The sequence below is a fragment of the Geotrypetes seraphini genome, chromosome 9, assembly GCF_902459505.1.
Source record: "Geotrypetes seraphini chromosome 9, aGeoSer1.1, whole genome shotgun sequence".
Lineage (NCBI taxonomy): Eukaryota > Metazoa > Chordata > Amphibia > Gymnophiona > Dermophiidae > Geotrypetes > Geotrypetes seraphini.
The window spans coordinates 38,200,087-38,220,912 of NC_047092.1; the positions used below are offsets into that span (position 1 = coordinate 38,200,087).

Sequence of the window (20,826 nt, forward strand, 5' to 3'; positions counted from 1 at the left end):
GTTATCTGGTCACTTTGGATACCTTCTTGTGACTTAGATCTGGTTTAGTTGGCCTAAGTCGCAACGTCCAAGTTCCGTCCAGGCAGAGTTGTTAAACTTTCAGTTATACATGCAGTACGACTAAGTCTAGGATGGCCCATGTCCCGGCCAAATCCCGTCCTCACCACTCCTCCTAAAACACCCCTTTTAGCTCTGGGCATACTGCAGCACTGTGAAGGCCTAAGTCATTTTTAGATACGTCTAAAACCCGGTTCAGTTATTGGCACTTGGATGACTTGTCTCACTGATCGTCTAAGTGCCGATTTAGGCCGTTTTTAGATGTATTTCCGTTTCGATTATGAGCCCCATAGTTTCTCCCCCAAGGTGATTACATTCACATGATAACAGAAAACAAACTGTTTTACTAGCTATATAACATCAAAACAATAACTAACGAATAACCTAAAGATTCAGTTGTTGTATTTTTATTTCTATATACTTTTTAATTTCTTAAAGTTGCTAAAGTTGTCTAATATAAGAATGATCTGTGGCTTCCCTGTATGTCAGTGGCTCTCGGTTTGGGAACCACTGGCCTAAAGTATTGTTTGCTAAATCAATATGCATATATGTATTAGTGAATAGAATTCTAGAATAAAGGTAGTAAATTGATAATGTACTAATTTTGAGATGTCTCGGTATATTAGGAATTGTGCTTCACCTTTTGACCTGAATTGTTGTACAGAACTCTTAAAGGGCAAAAGTTCTTCTACTGACCCTATCTGTTACTTGAGAGAATTTCTATTTTCTGTCCTAAATGCTGCAGTCCTGTCCTATAATTGGGAGCTGACAGTAAGTAGAGATTCACTCTATCTAATGGGGCATATCAAAGGGGTTTGTCCCTTTTGGAGCACCTTTGATGCAGTTGGAAGTTGTAAAGAAAGTAAGTTTTATTTTGTTTGGGATAAGATAGAAATTTTCATTTGGAAGATTATCAGGGTTTTTCTCTGGTTTTTAAATTCTATAATATTTTGGTATGTTGCTCTGTTATGAATTGTTTTGAGTTCTCTTTTGAATGAGAGTGATAGGTAGATGTAAATTAGGGTTACCAAATGTCTGAGAAAACCTGGACGTCTTTTTTTTTTTTTTTTTTTTTTAGAGGACTGTCCAGGTGCCCAGAAAGATTTCCAAAACCCAGCGTTTGGAGGTCCTCTGCGCATGTGCGTATGTTGACGTGATGACATCATGCATGCACGCACATATACTTGATATCATCACATCAACATTCATGCATGCACAGAGGCCCTCCAGACCTTGGGGAAGTAGGAGGTTCAGCTGTGGCCGGAACGAGGCGGGGTCACGTGTCTTCTTTTTTTAAAGAGGAAGTGTGGCAACCCTATGCAAATTTTATGATGTTCTTTTGTCTTTTTAAAATAGCAGGTAACCAGTAAATCCTATTGCAGTAGTCTCTGACCTTTTTCATGGAAAGGGCCATAAAGTAGACATGAGAAAGCTCTGCGGGCCACCAAAAGATTTTAGGCTTACAAAAATAAGAATTTTGATTCTTCAAGGATATATATTTTTTAAATGTGCTTTATTTTGGTAGGCTTGCCATATTTGTGGACACAAAACATAAAATAGTTACTACCTTTGCCAACCCTTCACCAGCAGTGCTGTTCACTTTCCTCTTTCCCTGCTGAAATTGCACTGCAAGAGGAGAAGAGTGTATAGTTGCATATTTGGCTGCTTCCTTCTCCTTTACCTAAATCTTTCAGGATCATGTTCTCCTCTTGCAGTGCAATCTCAGAGGGGGAGAGAGTGAACAGTGTCGGCATTAAATTTACTCCTGAGTCTGGAGCAAGAAACCAAGAATGGATGCATCTTACCTTCGGCGGTCGTCTAGGGTCAGCACACCAGCCAAACAACCAGTCTGTAGGCAGCAAGCTTGCAGGCAACCATTGGTTCTGAGAGGAGGGGTGTTGTTGTCTGAGGCACTGTGACTGGCTGCACAGGCAAAGCAACAGTGAGGGATTTGCGGCAATGGTGGGTTGGAGATCGGTGCCTTTTAGACTGCTTTCACTTAGAGTGGAGTAAACTGGAAGTGAAAGCAGATGAAGCCAGCCAGCGCTGCTGCTGAGTTGGTCAGGTTGCAAAGGAATGACTTGGTTGGAGCTAAATTCCGATGAGCGTCGGAGCATTTATCTTGCTGGCTCATAGTACAAAGCTCTACTGCAGCTTTGTAAAAGGAGCCCATAGTCTTTATCTGCCTTCATTTTTCTCAGATTTTATGTTTTTTTATAAAACCATGCTGCCTAGGGCCTTGCAATCTATTGGATTCCTGAAACTAGATTATCTTCTAATTTAGACGTGTTTCCTTTAATTTACTCACTACAGAGGTCAGACTAACTGACCTGTAGTTCACAACCTTCTCCTTGCTTCGACTTTGGAACTAGACCATTTGTGACTCTAAAGAATCAGACAGTGGGGCAATCAGAAATTTCCTAATTTCTTTCAGCACATTCAAATGTATCTCATCCAATCCTGCCAGATTGTCTACCTTTAGTTTAGCTAGTTCCATGCAAACATACTCTGGCTTTTACAAAGCCATGGTAGATTTCGAGCACGGGCCAGCAAGGTAAATGCTTTGATGCTCATAGAATTCATATGAGCATCAGAACATTTACCTCGCTGGCCCATGGTAGAAACCTCTACCATGGCTTTGTAAAATGAGCCCATAGTCTTCTGAAAATTGTTCAAGGTCTACCTCACTTTCTTTCCTCTTTGTATTTGTCTTCTGTGTTCTTATTCTGGCCCTTCATCTGTGAGTACAGAACAAAAACATTTTTTAATCAATTCTACTTTATCCTCATCAGCTTCTACATATTCCTTTCCTTCACCCTTGAGTCTCACCATGCCACCTGCATACTTCCTCATTTTACCATATTGGTGAATTTTTTCTTCCAGTTGTATATGAGTAATAAGTAATCCATAAATTGTTTAAGGATATAGAGCTAAGAAAAAAAATATTAATTGTAATGTTTTTTACTAAGTGACTTTTTATACTGCATTTTAAGATTTTACAACTTTTTATTGTATGTGTCATGCTTTCATAGCTTATGACATAAACTCCTTTTTATTCTCTTTTCAGATCTTTGAACGAATTTTGTTTATTTGGGCAATTCGCCATCCAGCCAGTGGATATGTTCAGGGTATAAATGACCTCGTTATACCTTTCTTTGTAGTGTTCATTGGTGACTATATAGGTAAGTTTTTCTGTTGTGGCATTGTAATACATGCAGTTTAAAGTAAGAGTGCTACTGCTTTAGCAAACTTCAGAAACTGAGGGCTCCTTATACAAAGGTGCACTAGCGGTTTTGGCCGCTACCGTGTCCTTTTAAGCAGACGGTAATTTTTCGGCTAGCGTAGGCTAATTTTGTGGGTGCGCTAAAAACGCTAGTGCACCTTTGTAAAAGGAGCCTTGAATGGCTTATTTTGAAAACCACTAACAAGACATCACATTTATCACATGACAGTTTTCTTAGAGCATCTTAAGTTTTTAAACAATCACCGATGCCCAATAGTTTTGCTCTTTATTTACTTAAACAGTATAAAAATGTGTAGTTTTTTTTTGTATGTTATACATATTTCACACCAATGAAATATTAAGAAATCATAGTCTGCATCAATGAGAGGAGACAACTGAAATGCAATACGAGCATTTTGAATTTTAACAATTGAAACCCCACTGCCATCATCACTTAACACTCTTCAAATTTATCATTATCCACTTACATTACCCCACAACAGAAGCTTCTTTTTCTATCAATAATTTTACAAGCTGGGTAGGATCAAAGGAAATATATCTAACAGAATTTAATGTCATCACACATTTACAGGGAAACTGGAAGAAAAAAAAAAAATTCCTCTTAATGCTGTTACTCTGTCTTTCAGAAATTATTTATGATGCAGCTGGGTAGTCCTAGCCACATCCGGAAAAATTGAGACTGAATGACCACAAAACTGAACATCTTTTTTCTGGACAAACAATTTCAGTATATTAATTTTTTCCTGCTGACCAGTTACAGGAGGATTGTTCTTGTAGTAATATCCTCCTAAGAGGATTCCAGGAAATTAATCAAATTAATTGCTTCTGAATTGGCTTCTCCCTTATATCCTTATTGATCGTCCCAAAATTAGGAACAAAAACATAACGACATTCAATAATTTCAAATTCCTCCATTTTATCTAACAGCGATATCGCCTTTAAATATCTATGCAACAGCATCTCAGGAGACAAAAGGCTATATATAGGAAAACTTAAAATACATAGTGTTCTTGAACATATTTAATTTTCTAGAAACCCCAATTGTCTATGGATCATCAAACCGTCCTTTACAAAAACTGAAGCTGCTGATTGGCAATTGACCATTGATGAAGAAATCTGAGACAATTTAATGTCCATCGTATCAGTTTTGGAATCCACAACATGAAACTTGTCAACTGTCTGCTGAGAAAAACTACAAAGTTATGGAATAGTAGATTTTATGCAGATTTCAGTCCTAACCACCACTTGCCAAATATCTTTCAAAGTAATATCTTGAGGTTGATCAATTATTTTTATCAGTTTAGGACAAGCCACCGCTGTTGGAAAATCTCAAACTGCATGTGGCTGTGAATAAGATAATATCTGTATATCCATAGATATCCTGTCTATAGGGGCAAAACCATCTTGGGAAGGAGCCCCTAAAGGACAAGCAGGCGTAAAAGGAGGGGAAGGAGTGGATCTTCTTCCCTTATTCAAGGAGGCACCAGAAATCGACAATTCAGCGGATGCTGAAACAGGTGGCTTTATTTGTACATGTTTGTCCATAGGACCAGTTGACTTAGGAACGCTCATGCTTTTAATCTTTCCCTTATACTTTACCATTGTTAAAAAAAGGAAACACTGCCTCAGAGATGAATATCCAGTCGAGATGAAGAATTTCCCACACTCCTGGGCTCCATCCGGTCTCCTAAAGGGTTCCCAAGGGGCCTAATGTGCTCTTTGTGGCACGCCCTTTAGGGCAAACCCCTAAGCTGCATGCTCCATGGCCGTGTGCCACGGCATTTCTGGATTTTATAATGATGTTCCGGTGGTGGATAACATCAGACACTGCTGCCACACAGAATCCCGATCTCACTCCCAGGGAAGCTCAGAGAAACAAATCACCTCTACAGCACAGCATTATGCTTTCACTCCTGAGGGGATTCAGAAGTTGTAAGCTATTTCTTCCATGTGCAGTTGTTTTTTTTTTTAAGTGATTAATAGATTTGAGTTTGTGATATTTTGATGGAAGTGAATGGAAAAGTTACTGATTTATCCCTAAAGGATAGGGAAGAATTTGCTGATGTTTGGAACTGTCTAATAAAGAAGTGGAAACTCTGATGTGACAGGTTCATTATCTTAAATAACTTTAGACCCATGTATCTGTTTTTCTGGTTAAGGGGTATAAAGAAGTTATTGCTCCCCCTGTAGTACAGACTATGAATAGGTTTGTGGGAATTGATGTAATGCCTAAATGGTTGAAGAAGTGTATAATTCTGCCAGTTCTGAAAAACAATCTAAAAAATGTGGAAGATCATAATTATTTTCAGCTGGTCTTGAACTTGTGATTTGTTGGGAAACTATTTGAAAACATGGTATTTCATAATCTTTTGAACTACAGAGCAGAAAATGGATTTATTCACTTTATTCAGTCAGGGTTCAAGAAAGAACATTGTTATTGCCTCTTTGAGTAATGTTTGTATGACTATAGATTAGGGCAATTTTAGCATTGTAGGTCATGCTGTACTATTATACTAATTGTGACAATTAGTATTCAGGCCCTAGCCATTTCTTGGCTTTAATCATATTTGATAGATAGATCTTCTAGTATTTTGTGGAGTGATGAACAGGCAGTAATGCTGTTGTTGTCATATGGCCTACTTCAAGGTTTTATATTGAAATCCGTTTTATTAAGCAATGACAATAGCAGTTACAACCATAATATAAAACAAGTTTTACAATATCAACCAACAACTCTTTTCTTTCTGTTGTGCACCCTTAGTTCATTATCTTTATGCTTCATACTTTCATGTCATCTTTCTGCTCATGACATCTAGTTGATGGCTCAAATGGAAGGGTACTAAATGCTTGATTTGTATAGCATAAATAGTTGATAGCTGTGGTTGAATGATTAGAAATACAGAAATTGAAACCGAGTCTTTACAAATCTGAGTTAAGAGATGCAATAAATATTGTTCTGTAGTGAGGACATAGGATTTTGTACCATAGCTCTTGCTTCCCATTAGTCGCAAATCTGTAGCAGGGTGTCACTCAAAAATTCTGAATGCCTCCCCTTCTGAAATGGAGAACAGCTCCCTCTTCAGTTTTTCCTTCTGAAAATGAACTTAGAAGGTGTGTTGTGGATCTGCTCTGCTTTCTTTTCTTATTTTTGGGTATTTTTGCTGTTTATTCTCAGTATTCCTGCATGACTTTGGTGCTCAGTGGGTCTCCTTCTTGAGCTTACTCCATTGGGGAAAGGACGCAGTCCCGTGTGGGCAGACTGCTACTCCCAGGCCAATCTCTTGGAGTACCTGTGGAGCCAGCCTGCCTTGGGTCCCTTCAGGAGCTCGGGGTCTGTTCCTTTGGGAGCTGGCTCACCTGCTGATTTATCAAAGACTTGAGCGCATGCTGTGGGGTCCCTGTGAAACCAACCTCTGGGTATCAGGGATTCAGCTGCAAAGTTTCTCCCTAATTGACCATCTGCTTTGCTGTTTTCTCTCACATGTGATCTCTCCAGCACACATTGCTATCTTGGTAGTCTCTGCATTCAGTCTCCCTGCAGGTGACTCTGCCATAGATTCTAGAATCCCATGCCAGTATGATCTGGTGGCTCAATTCACATGTGTAGTCAAGAGGCATGCCTCTCAGAATAGTGTTGTGGGTGATTGTGACCACAGATGCCAATCTATTTGGCTGGGGAGCTCTCTGCAGTGGATGTTCAGTCCAGGGTTGTTGGTTGACCTCCCAGAGGAAATGGACGATCAGCAGACTGGAGCTTCAGCCATTCATTTGGTGTTATAGCAGCTGGAGAAAAGGCTGGATAGTCAGGCTATTTGAGTTTTCTCAGACAATGCTACAGTGGTGGCATATGTCAATCACCAAGGATGTACCAAGAGTAAGCAGCTGAGTCTGGAGGACAGCTTATTGTGCCAGTGGGCAGAGCTACAACTCTTTTGGTGGCACATGTAGCAGGAGTGGACATTGTCCAAGCCAATTATTTTATCAGGCAAACGCTACATCCGGGAGATGGGACATTATCTGCAATAGCCTTCCAGTCCATTGTTTGTCGCAAGAATCACCCAACATTCAATTTGATGGCTACTGTGAGAAATGAGAAGGCAGACTGCTTCTTCAGTTGAAGATCTGAGCCCGGAAGTGCAGGGCTGGATGCTCTCGTCCAGCTGTGGCCAATGAACCAATTCTTATACGTGTTTCCTCTGTGGCCCTTGAGAGTTCTCCATTAAAAGCTTGCAGAGACTGCAAATGCTTAAATTTTTTATAGGACAAAATAGCTACTAGAAGTCTATTCATCAGATTATTTCAAATTGATTTTTTTTCTACATTTTCAGTCTCCTTTTTATCCTGTTCTACATATCCATCAATGTCATAATTTCACATTATTAGAATTAATAGAGATAGATAGATTACACTTGAGTGGATGAAAGCCTGTCTGTTTACTGATTTACATGGCAACACCTCTCTCTGTTAACATGTCGTATTTCATAGGAGGTCTTTTCATTGCTTAGCAACTAATGAGAACTACTGCTGTTTACTCCCTAATCATCTCTTAAGTAGGGTAGAGGCCTACTCCTGAGAGTACTTGCAGTTTCTGCCTCTTACTCCCTCATTTGACAGATAATGAAAATGTTCTTAATGATCTTAGAACAGTAGGATCTCTGTTGGTAGACTTAGAGTTTTTAATTGAAATAAGAAGTTCAACAGAGATGTGATTAGAGAATTTATATTCCTTGTTAAATAGACCATTTAATTAATGTGGTAAATAAGTTTGTCTTAACTACTTTACCAGCAACTTACATTGTAGGACCCAAGCTGTTGTTAGTACAGTTATTTCTATGCAAGACTAATGGTATAAAACAGTATAATAGTTTATTCAAATAAATGTTTATTCTGTTTAATACCAAAATTAGGATATATTTACTGCAAAGCTTAAATTCCTTGTAGGCTTAATTAAATAATTTTGGTGTTATCTGTAATCATCTACGATGTTACTGTATGATGCTATACTATATATATAAGTTGTAAAGTGGATACAATATAAAAAATATAGATTGTCAGGTGCAATATGATACATTTTTCATGTATTTTGAGCTACAGTATTTATATTTAGCATATATTATCTTTCATTATAAATTCATATCTGATTAGGATCTATGTGTTTGTATTTGTTTTTAGCTTTGGTTTAATTATACCTATGCAAGTGAACTAGTGAACCATTTAAGAAACAATTAATGTACTGAAAGAGTACTGTTCAAAGCTGTCCCACATGGCAAGTTAGCATCTTGTATTGAGTTTCATATAGTTTTTTTGATAGATAATGCATACTAAGGAAATCTCTTTGTGTTCTACTTTTGTGTGTTGAACTTCCAATCTAATAAATTGAAAAATGCAACTCTTTAGCAGTGTGGTAGGAAAACAGTCATAATATAGTAAAACAATGGCAGATAAAGACTGTCACAGTCCATCCAGTCTGCTCAATAACAGCCATGTGTTTTTATTTTTGTTTTGTAGAGCTAAGAGAGCATAATACATATTGATTTCCTAAACATGTTATTCACAATTTTTTTTTTTTGGGGGGGGGAAGAAACACTGCATCCCGGACCTTCCCCAGACCTTACCTGATGGTCTAGCGGTGATGCGGGGCAGGATTTATCTTTCTTTGCTCCTGCCCTGTGCAGAGCCATCATCAAAATGGCTGCCGGGAACTCATGGCAGCCATTTTGATGACGGCTCTGCACAGGGTAGCAGCGTAGGAAGATTGATCCTGATCCACGTCGCTGCGAGGTCTGGGGAAGGTCAGTGATGCAGGAGGGAGGTGGGGATGGGCCAGAGCTGGCCCAAAAGGTTATTTGCGCTTTTAAAATATTTGCGGGCTAGCTCTGCCCCTAACCCCTGCGAATATTGAGGAGGAAGTGTATACTAAATATATAAATCTGTAGCTAAAAGCAAAACCCTATTCAGTGGAGAAAAACTATTTTTTAAATTGTTGAAATTCATAAATTGTGGGTTAAAAATATTTTAAGTGAATAAGAATACTTATTAGGATCTGTTGAGTATGCTGACTTTAGGAGACAGGATGCCGGACTTCTGGACATTGGTCGGACCCAGCTTGGCTTTTCTTATTTCAATGTGATTATTGTACTGTATCAATTTTGCAGGAGCAAGACATTTTTTGGATGTTAGTAATTGGAAAAAGTGTCTTGGTCCTACTCACTGTCCACTTTCTTGTAAGCACTGTTCTACACTTCTGAAAAGATCACTGAAAGCTAGACATCTCCAATTTGACAAACTTTTTCCATTGACTTTGGGAGCATCAACATCGAATGCCTGCAACTTCCAATGCCAATACACATAAAACACCTCTGCCATCGAAAATGGTACCAACTTCAACACTTTGCTTGGTATTGGCATCCTCGCCATCAGGATCATCCATATAAAGACTAAGAAGCATAAGCATGTTTCTCCATTCAGGCATGCATCAGCATCCTCTCAGACATCAACACCGTCAACACACTCTAAGCATTGACACACTGAGGCATGCTCTTCTTCTTTACAGGTTCTGTCTTCTCAAAGGTGTGCCTCATCATCATCAAGGTCACCAACACCCTGTGGACCTTGATTTTAAAAAGGAGAGTTGGCTAACATGGTGCGGACACAAGCAGTTCAAGCCCCTGGGATGACACAACTGGAACCAGCCCAGCCTAAGCATTGACCTATACAGGTCTCAAGGACCAGATCTCTTGCTCCCCATCGACATCAGTCAAGATCGAGAACAACATCCAGACGCCTTCCCTCTGCCAGGCTCCTCCTTATGACGTAACTTCCTTTTTTCGCAAAGAAAGGAAGTTGTGTCATAAGGAGCAGCCTGGCAGAGGGAAGGCCTTGAGCATTGTCAAGCAAGCCTGTGTTTGATGGCTCACTCTGCAACATTTGTGCCAGCGGCAGGGAGGGAGGGAAGCAGCTGGACCCACCGGACCCGCGAGCTAGTGTTGCCCAATTCACCTCCCAGTCTCACTTTAAAAACTAATTATGGCCTGTGGAGGATCATTGGTGCACTTTCCCTCTGCCATGGTCCCACCCCTCCTCTAACCTAACGTCTTGTTTTGGTTTGGCGTGGACTGCGGCAGAGGGAAAGTTCACCGGCGATCCTCTTCAGGTCATAATTACTTTTTAAAGTGAGACCGGGAGACCATGGGGATGCTGGATGATGGTGAAGAGAAGGGGGACCCTGGTGTAGCTATTAGAAGTACACAGAGGGAAGGGGGGAGCCCAAAGAAAGGGGCATATGCTGGACTGAGCAGGGGAAGGGGAAGAAATAATGGGTTTGAAAACAGGAGAGGGAGCGAGATGGTGGACAATGGGATGGAGGGAGGGAAAAGAAAGGGAGAGAAGTTAGACCTAAGGGGTGGTATGTAGTGAGGGGGGGATAGAGATATTGGAGATTAGAGAAACTGGACCTCTTCTCCCTTGAAAAGCGGAGACTGAGAGGGGACATGATCGAAACATTCACGATAATGAAGGGAATAGACTTAGTAGATAAAGACAGGTTGTTCACCTTCTCCAAGGTACAGAGAACGAGAGGGCACTCTAAAGTTAAAAGGGGGTAGATTCCGTACAAACGTAAGGAAGTTCTTCTTCACCCAGAGAGTGGTAGAAAACTGGAATTCTCTTCCGGAGGCTGTTATAGGGGAAAACACCCTCCAGGGATTCAAGACAAAGTTAGACAAGTTCCTGCTGAACCAGAACATACGCAGGTAAGGCTAGACTCAGTTAGGGCACTGGTCTTTGACCTAAGGGTCGCCATGGGAGCGGACTGCTGGGCACGATGGACCACTGGTCTGACCCAGCAGCGGCTTTTCTTATGTTCTTATGGATAGGAGGGCAGTTGGGAAGAGAAAAGGAGTGATGATGGATCCTAGGGTGGCAGGGAAGGAGAGAGAGATGCTGCCTGAAAGGGATGGAGACAAAAAAAAAAAAAGGAAAGATGCCAGACCTCCAGAGGAGGAAAGGAAAGGGGAGGACAGAGATGGAAGATGGATGGTGAGCACAGAGAAAGAAGAAAATGTCAAATGGGCAGGAGATCCTGGCAAGCGAGTTATCAGAAGACAAACAGAAACCAGAGCCTGGGACCAAAATGATTTGAATAATGACAAAAGGTAGAAAAAATAATTTTATTTTCTATTTTGTGATTAAAATATATAAGAACTGAAATGTTTATCCTGCTGTTGTTGATGTTAGACATGGTTTGGGCCCCAGGGAAGAAATTTGGGAGGGGACCCCAAAGTTATCTAGTAGCCCTTTCCATCTTTAGCTTCCAGCAGGCTTAGGGCTTTCTCTAACCAGGGAGCAGTTGCTCTAATTGCATTCCTTGGCGTAACACCATCCCTGGCATGTGTAATCTTTATATTACTTTATACAAGGGTATTCTGCTGAAAGAACTCTGACGTCTCCAAATAATACAAAATACCGCTATCAAAATAGTTACAAACTCCAAAAAATTTGACCATGTCACCACCTTTATGAAAAAAGCCCATTGGCTCTCAATCGCACATAGAATTAAATATAAAATAGCACTGTTAACGTTTAAAGTTCAAAGTACGAATGCTCCCAGTTCATTGACAAAATTCTCATACCACACACACCAGCCTGTTCACTCAGATCCACTTCTCAAAACCTATTGATGGACCCTCCTTGAAAGTGATCAACACGTGTCATAATACCATATTCTCAATAATAGCCTCTTTCACTTGGACTTCATTGCCTGCTTTTTTATGGGAGGAAAAATGTCAATAAATTTAAAGGAGCCTTTAAAATCTTTCTTTTCAAAGATGCGTTTGAGTTTTAAATTTGACTCATCTCTGACTCTCTTAGCATCGCTTTATCTTTGGCGACGAGTATTAAACTCTTTCTCTTTTCTCTCTCAAGGTTCTTTTCCCTGCCCTCTCATTCTACCCTTTTTTGTTTATCTCTTTCCTATACAAATTGTAGTTCACCCTTTTTCCTAATGTACCAATTTGTAGATTACAGTCTTTGTCCCTTTTTATATTTTAGACAATTACTTGTTTTTCCCTCATTTTAATTGTACATTTGCTTTGAATTTTATGTAAATCAATTTTACATGTCTTCCTGGAGTGCCCAAAGTTGACCTTGTGGACTGGAGCAATTCGTACAGTGGAACAGATAGTGAACATCTCGCTTCCTTGGGATTATCTGACTCTTTTACTGGGGGACCAGTGCCTCTTGTTAGCCCATAATGTTCCGTTACCAATACGTAGGATTCTGGCTATTGCTTTTTTGGTGGTCATTAAAGTTATCCTGAAGTGCTGGCTGGAGGAGAGTGAACCTCCTTTACTTATGTGGGTGCAGTTGCTGAAACAGGCTGCTAGATTGGAGCTGGCTCTAGATAAAGGAAAATGCCAGACCCCTGATCGCTTATGATCTGCCTACTTATGTCAACAATGTCTGGCTCTGTAAAGCTTTCAGGGTTCTTTTGGGGTGACTTTCTCCAGTTCCGTGGTTTTCCTGGACCTTGTGATCCGCTTTTGAGCAACATGGGGTTAGGGATGCATTGGGGGAGCATGCATGTGGTATGGCTGGTGAGTGTCTGATTAGCTGCCCGTCTTTCTTGCCTCTTCTGTTGGGGCTGAGGAATTATGGGGTATGTGGTTTGATTGGCTCTGTATCAAAAAAGCGACCGGTATAGCACAAAGTTTGATTCAGAGTTATTCCTAAGCTTCATTTTGATTTATGGATCATAGTCTTCCCTGTGGTTGTTTTTTTTCATTGGAGATCATGTGATTTTACTTCTGTGCTCTGTTCTTTTTTGTTGTGTTTGTACTGGTTTTGCTTAATAAAAATAATATTTAAAAAAAAAAACAATTTAAACTTGAAATGATCCTTTTTATTTCATTGGTGTCGTACTATATGTAAGATGTGGCTTCTTGGGGTTTTGATTTAATTTATGTTTATCATTTTTGGTCAGTTATTATGTATTTGCATTGGTGTTCTATGTGTGTGACCGAGGTATTAGGATGAATTTTCTATGTAACATTCAGTTTTCCTGATAGTGGAGGGGAGATTGTGAGGGGAGATGGGTTTTGTTGATCCTTTTTCTGTATTTGTGATCTATAAAATGACAGTTGTACAGCATATTGTTCCTTTTTATACTTTAATAAAATGTTTTCAATATAAAATAGCTATTCAATAATAATAATAATAATTATTATTATTTTATTCTTATATACTGCCAAAGCCATGGAAGTTTGAGGCGGTTTATAACAAGAAGCACTGGACAATCAGTGAAGAGGTTACAATCAAAGTCAACAATACAATCTTACATAATGAAAGAAGTAGAAAGCTATATAGTTCTTAAGGTTACTGGTTGAATTAGCAGAGCTGTATAGATTCTTAGTTTACAAATCGATTGAACAAACTCGTTTTTACCAATTTTCTAAAATTGAAGTAGGATGAGGACAGCGTGATAACATTACTAAGACAATCATTCCATTTGCCTGCCTTGAAGGCAAGAGTTCTGTCCAAGAATCTTTTGTAGTGGATGGGATCAGACAGAGTCCGCGGGGATGGGGACAATTTTTTTCCCCCATGTCATTCTCTAGTATCAACCCATGTACTAGCTGTCAGAGCTGGCTATTCTTTTTGCCCGCTTCACACCCCTCTCCCATCCACTCCTGCACTAAGGATGCTGTGTTAGCTCAAGATGCTAGCAGGGACCTACACTGTCTATCTACTGAGCAATAAACCCTACAGGAGCTGCTTAACACAGCTTAGTAAAATGGTCCTTAATATTTGTTAGTTTTCTGTATATCTAATATAATAAAACGGTAAGCCGCATGCGCACTTCCTATGCGTGCGTCCATTTTACATGAGCTTTAGCGACCCATAGGAAATGCGCATGCGCAACTTACGGTCTGGCCTCATGCAAGGCAAGACAAATGCACATGCGCGCCCTTCCCTGCTCTCCACCTGCGGAGCGGCGGGCTGCCGGCCGCTAGCACCCCCTGCCCTCTCCGTCGCCTCCCGGCTCCAGCGGCGTAGGCAGCACTATAAACACGCTGCTTCGTACCCTTCTCTGCCAATTTCCTCTGCCGCGCCTCTGATGACATCATCGGAGACAGACACGGCAGAGGAAATCGCCAGTAGAAGGCCGCGAAGCAGCGTGTTTAAAGTGCTGCCTACGCGGCTGGAGCCCTGAGGTTTGTCGGCAGTGGGAGGGTCAGGAGCAGGCCAGATCGATAATGGCAGTAAAAGAAGGGGGAGGGGCCGAACGGAGCAGGGAAGAGAAGGTAAGAGAAGGGAAAGGGGGAGTGGGGGAAAATGCTGCTACTGCTTCTACACAGGAAAGGGGGGGATAGAAGGGAAATGCTGTTGCTGCTGCATAGGGAAGTGGGATGGAAATGCTGCTGCACAGGGAAATGGGGGAAAAATGACAGACAGACAGCGGGAGGGAGGGAGACAGAAAGAAAGAAAGACACAGGGGCAGGGAGAGGGACAGAAAGACAGACAGAGAAAGGGAGCCAGAGAGAGAGTCAGCGGGAGAAGGAAAGGGGGCTGCTTTTGGGGGAGGGGTGTGCTTGGGGCAAACAGCTTTGCTCTGGGGGAAGACAGAAGGGGCCATGGAGAGACAGGGAGAGGGATAGGGGGCTGCTTTGGGGGGAGGGGTGTGCTGGGGGGAGACAGAAGGGGCCATGGAGAGATAGGGAAAGGGGGCTGCTTTGGGGGAAGGTGTGCTGGAGACAGACAGCTTTGCTCTGGGGGGAGGGGGAAGACAGAAGAGGGCCATGGAGAGACATTTGGGGGGGAGGTGGGTGCTGGGTGCAGACAGCTTTGCTCGGGGGGGGGAGGGGGGAGGGGGAGACAGAAGGATACAGACAGCGGCCAAGGAGATAGAGATAAAGAAACACAGACAGACAGACACATCTATTCTAGCACCCGTTAATGTAACGGACTTAAAGACTAGTTACTTATAATGTGCCTAGAGTTGTAGATAATGCAGGCTATATATACTGATGTGTTAATCTTCTGCTGCTGTTAGGAAGAGCTAACTGCACCTCCACAGATGTAGTTAACTATTTTTAGCTATCATGAATTGTGAAATTTGGCATGAGCTGCTTTAATCCTTTCTAATGATATTTTACTGATGAGCCTTAAACTGATATTTATTTATTTAACATTGGTGTGCCATCTTCTTGACACCATCCCCACCCCCAGCTTCTTGAAGTTTCAAAACAAAATACAGTAGAAACACGGAAACCTGTAAATGCATATAAACCTATCACTTAGAGCCTGAGACTGAAAAGAGATATTTGCTTTGAACTATCTACTTACACCAAGCTTCAACTATGGTAGATTTTCAAGCCTGTAGGTCAATGGCCCCACTGCACCAAACAAATCTGCAATTCTTTATATTTTTTTAATGAGTTTTCAGCTACTTGTTCTTTGTTTTTATTTATGTATTGGGATTTATTAATAGCTTTTATGAAGAGATTCACCCAAGGGGGTTTACAGCAGATACAGTTTAACATAAAACTTACAATTTTGTTAACAGCATAAGAACATAAGAATAGCCACTCTGGATCAGACCAATGGTCCATGTAGCCCAGTAGCCCATCTTCAATCCAGGTCACTAGTACCTGGCAAAAACCCAATAATAAAATGACTAAATATAAACATAAATACAATTATAATAAATGAGGTAAACTTGAAATCAGCAAATTGAAACTAATAATAGGACTACCATGAAACTAGGAGCTGGGGTTGGACGATGACTGGGAGATATGGAGAGAGTTGGCCCTGTAGGCTTGGGAGGGAGAGAATTGAACCTGGGGGCTAGATCGGTAGAGATTGAGGGCCAGTGGGGTGGGGGTGGGGAAGATAGGGAAATAGTTGGACCTAGGGGTGGGTAGGCAGGAAAGGAGAAAGATAGAGTTGGACTTGAAGATGTTATAAAGGAAGATATGGGGGCACCTCGGAAGCCTGACCCCCTTTCTTTGTGCTCAGGCACCATTGAAAGGTGCAGTCCCTTTTCAATGGCTGTCGGAGTAGCTGAAGCCTCGTAAGTTGAAAAAAAATCTTCTACCAGAGTTTCCCCCTCCTCATATTGCCTCAGAAGTGAGGAAGTCAACGGCACTCCTCCAACCATAGACATTTTCATTCCCCAAGCATGCTCATTTTGTGCATGAACTGAACGTGCTCTAGAAGTGCTGGAATCAGGCATCCTTCTGACTTCTTCATCTTTCAGACAGAACAAGGAGGAAGGAGCCAGCTTTTGCAGTAGATTTCTTCAATTGGTAGGGTTTTGTATCCCTTCTGGTGAAAAGGTATGATACCTAATATGGGAAGGAGGTAGAGGAAATGCATGCCTGTGCCCCCCCCCTCCATTGGACTGCTGGCTATGCCCTACTTTTAATCATGTGATTAATTATGAGATTTAAATTTAAATCAAAATCTAACCCTATTATTAACACTGAGGGTATATGAATCTCTGAGAAAACAAAAATGGTTGTCAGTATTAACTTTTTAAAAAATTTTACCATGGTTCAATACTTTATAATTAATTTCATTAAAATATTAGAGATCCATTGGTCAATGAGGATGCAGTGAGACTCTAAAATGATAAATTAACTGAAAATGCAGGTTCAAAAGTGTTGTGTTGTGGGAAAAGTAGAAAATAAGAGCTTGAGTAATGATAGCATGTGTAAATCGGAGTTGAATAGAAGCCAAAGACTTCTGCAGGTGTCAAAATGAAAGAATCATGAAAAAACACAAAGCTAATTGCAATTAGTATAATTATGAATAAAACAGTGTATTCCAAAGGGAACTGAACACTTCATTTCTGGCATATGCAGTCATCTCGGCTTCCCAATGGTCTTCGTATAGTTATAATTAATGATTCTTGCCGTTCCATAATAGTGGAACATAGAGATAGCTGTGATTACAGAGATGAAGTATTTGAACATTCCATGCTGTGGAACAGAAGGCAATTTTTTTCACCTTTGGCATGTCAAAATGATGCACAAATTTTGGTATTAATTTGTGAAGGAAATAAGAGCAAATGTATGCATCTTCTGAGTGTATGCTATGTGGTTTTAAGTATCAAACAAGTTTTAAAATTGAGGTGTAGAGAGTAATTAAGGGTCTCAGTTACCAAGCTGCGCTCAGATTTTGTGCTGATAATCAAACCTATTTGTTGGATGTATCCAGGGACTTTTTAGGCCCCTGAATGCCGCTGTGCACCCAGAGCTAAAAGGGGTGTACCTGGAGGAGTGGTTAGGGTAGGATGTAGGCAGGATGTGGGCCGACCTAGACTTAGTCGTCCTGTAGGGATAATCAAAGGTTTTACGAGACTTCCTGGACGGAACTTATATGTTGTGACTTAGACAATATAAAAACAGGTATAAGTGCCCAAAAGATATCCAAAGTGACCAAATAACCACTGCAGAGATGAATAAAGACCCACTAACCCCCTCACCGCCATGCAAAGATCGGAATAAAAATGTACATACCTGTCTCCAGAATATCAACATCTAGTATAGGAAAGCCTAGTAGAGCTCCACACAGGTATCTTAGGTAGCCTGGGGAGTGGGCTAGTGAACCATAGAGAGGAGGACCCAGGCTCATAAGCCACTCTTAACTACTACATTCATGGTGGAAAATGTGAGCCTACCAACCTCCCCCCGCAAACCCTACTGTACTGTCATATAGGTGCCACCTGCAGCCATAAGGGCTATTGGGGGTTGAAGATAGGTGGATATAGTGGGCTTTGGGGGACTCACCATATCCTATAAGGGAGTTCTGGTGAGATGTTTATGTGGCACCCTTTTTGTGAAGTTCACAGCAGTTCCCTATAAGGTGCCCCATTGCTCTGTTGCCATGTCTGGATAGCCAGTCTATCACAATGAGGCCCTTCCTACGTCCAAATGGTCTTGTTCTGGGCTTTTGGACTTGGCCAAAATTTTGGTTGAGAATGTGGTATAAAGATAGATGTACTGGCGGTCTGGATGAACAATAGCCTGGACGTCCAGATATTTACGAAAAAAAAAATAAAAATTGGGGGAATGTATTTTTCGAGAATGGCCATTTTCCCACTGCCGACCTTGGGTGTCTAGTGCTATACGTCTCAATCGGACTTAAACGTATGTTTTGATTATGCTCCTCCACATATCCTACTTGTGTGTCTAAATTGGATTATAAGCTCTTCTGAGCAGATACTGTCTATTACATATTTAAATGCATATGTTCAGCACTGCATACCCCTTTCAGCACTTTAGAAACGATAAATAGAAATAGTAGTAATATGTGATGATCTTAAGGTGGCCTAACAGGTTGAAAAGGTGATGCTGAAAGCTAGAAGGATGGTAGGGTGTATAGGCAGAGGTATGGCCAATAGGAGAAAGGGAGGTATTGATGCCCTTGTATAGGACCTCATTTAGAATATTGTGTATAAATCTGGAGATCGCACTTTCAAACAGATGTAAACAGGATGGAGTCGGTCCAGAGGAAGTCTACTAAAATAGTCGGTGGCCTTCATCATAAAGCATTTTGGGACAGACTTTAAAGATCTCTATATGTATACTTTGGAGGAAAGGCGAGAGAGGAGAGATATAATAGAGACATTTAAATACCTATGTGGCATAAATGAGTGTCGGAGCATTTACCTCTTCAGCCTGTGCTTAAAACCTCTAGTGCTGTTTAGTAAAAGGAGCCCTAAACTAATTTGCATTTAACAATTACAGAATCTTAAAAATTCTGGTTCTATCCTGAGAAACATAGGTAAGGAATTCTAGAGAGCTGGCATGAAACACTGAAATTAATTTCTTTTCTTTTTACCTCTAACTTAATCAATGGCTAATATTGACTCGCTAACAATGCCTTCTGTAAAGAACATAATACTGAACCAGGAACATAACAGTGCAAAGGACTAAACTAAACCTTAAGCTTATATACTACATCTTCTCTATAAATATAGAGCTCGACACGGTTTACAAAAATTAAAAGGGAAGTACAATGGGAGTTGTTAGGGGGAAGCGGAAATTTACATTTTTGAAAATAGCCAAGTTACTTCAGAGCTTGACCATTCAGCTATTTATAAATCAAAGAAAAGGCCATAAAAAAATTTGCTTTTTCACTGGAAACCAGTATACAAACTTAAAGTAAGGAATAATAGAATCACATTACTTTTATCACCATATGTTGCAAAGGGGAATGGAAAGGGACTTGTATACTGCCTTTTTGTAGTTATACAACCACACTCAAAGCGGTTTACATACAGATATTTCAAGCATTTTCCCTATCTGTCCTGGTGGACTCACTATCTAATGTACCTGAGGCAGTGGAGGATTAAGTGACTTGCCCAGGGTCACAGGAAGCAGCGTGGGGTTTGAACCCACAACCTCAGGGTGCTGAGACTGTAGCTCTAAGCACTATGTCATACTCTCCTCAAAAGTCATAGCCATCTCAATTTGCAGTTTGGGTCTATAAAATAGAGGAAATTTCAGTTATCAGTGTGTGCCAAAATCAAAGCATGTGCTATAGGTAACAATGCTGATCTAAATAATGATACAGTTGATTTATCTGTTAAGCCATAAATGGCATTTTAACAACTCAGTATATCTGAAGATCTAATGATAATTGATCATCCCAGTTGTACTGCTAAACTTATCATCCATTGCTGAGACTGTAAAGAGAACTCCTGGTTAAATGGCATAATAGTGAGAAATCTTTGACAACAGCTTATCCAAACATCTCTGTCTTGTTTGAGTTAAATTTCATATGAGCTTTTCCCAGTTACTTAATCAACAATTGCAAACAGTTATTTAAGATCTGCTATCAGAGAGCTGGTTGCTGGTACAGAGAAATAGCAATCAATATCAAAACTTTGAATTAAGTCAGCAACTGGAGTGGAAAAGTAGCCTAATGGTTAGTTCAGTTGCCTGAGAACCTGGGGAACCAGGTTTGATTTCTACAGCAGCTCCTTGTGACTCTGTGACATTGTCCCAGGTGCAAAAGAAAGTACCTGTACTGCTTGTATAATATGTAAACTGCAGTATTTGTAAAGGTTGTACATCAAATCGCATTCCCTTTCCCCCCTTTTCCCAATCCCCTTTCCTTTTTAAGGTGCTTGAGTGGCAGCAGTTCTTAATAATGTCAGATGTGTCGCTGCTGCAGTACTTCAACTCTTCTCAATGATGCTCCCATAGGTCCTGGCAGGTAAAGGGAGCCCAGCTGATCCAAAAATTCACAGTGACAGGACTAGGTATTCTAATGGTGGCGGTCTTTGATGATGTCAGACATGCTACCACAGCTGCAATGTCTCCTCTCCTCTCAGTGATGCTCCTGCAGGTAAAGGAAGCCATCCAATTCTGTATTGAGTTCATTTAATAAAAAGGTATTGCCCATAGTTTGCTTGTTGACTTTTATTTCTGAATTTTGTAATCTTATAACCCTATCCCTTAATCTTTCTTGTGGTATTATAAATGAATGTGTGGCCATAAAATTATCCAGTCCCCCTC

General features: G+C 40.7%; 1 protein-coding gene across 4 annotated transcripts in view; it reads left to right on the plus strand.

The window, feature by feature from the left end:
- Positions 1 to 20,826, plus strand: part of TBC1D22A (TBC1 domain family member 22A) — a 273,038-nt gene that overhangs the window by 98,986 nt on the left and 153,226 nt on the right. For all 4 annotated transcript variants that reach the window (XM_033958715.1, XM_033958717.1, XM_033958716.1 and 1 more), the window contains one exon: positions 3,125 to 3,239. In XM_033958715.1, coding sequence (XP_033814606.1) covers positions 3,125 to 3,239 — 115 coding nt within the window. The remainder of the gene's footprint in view (positions 1 to 3,124; positions 3,240 to 20,826) is intronic.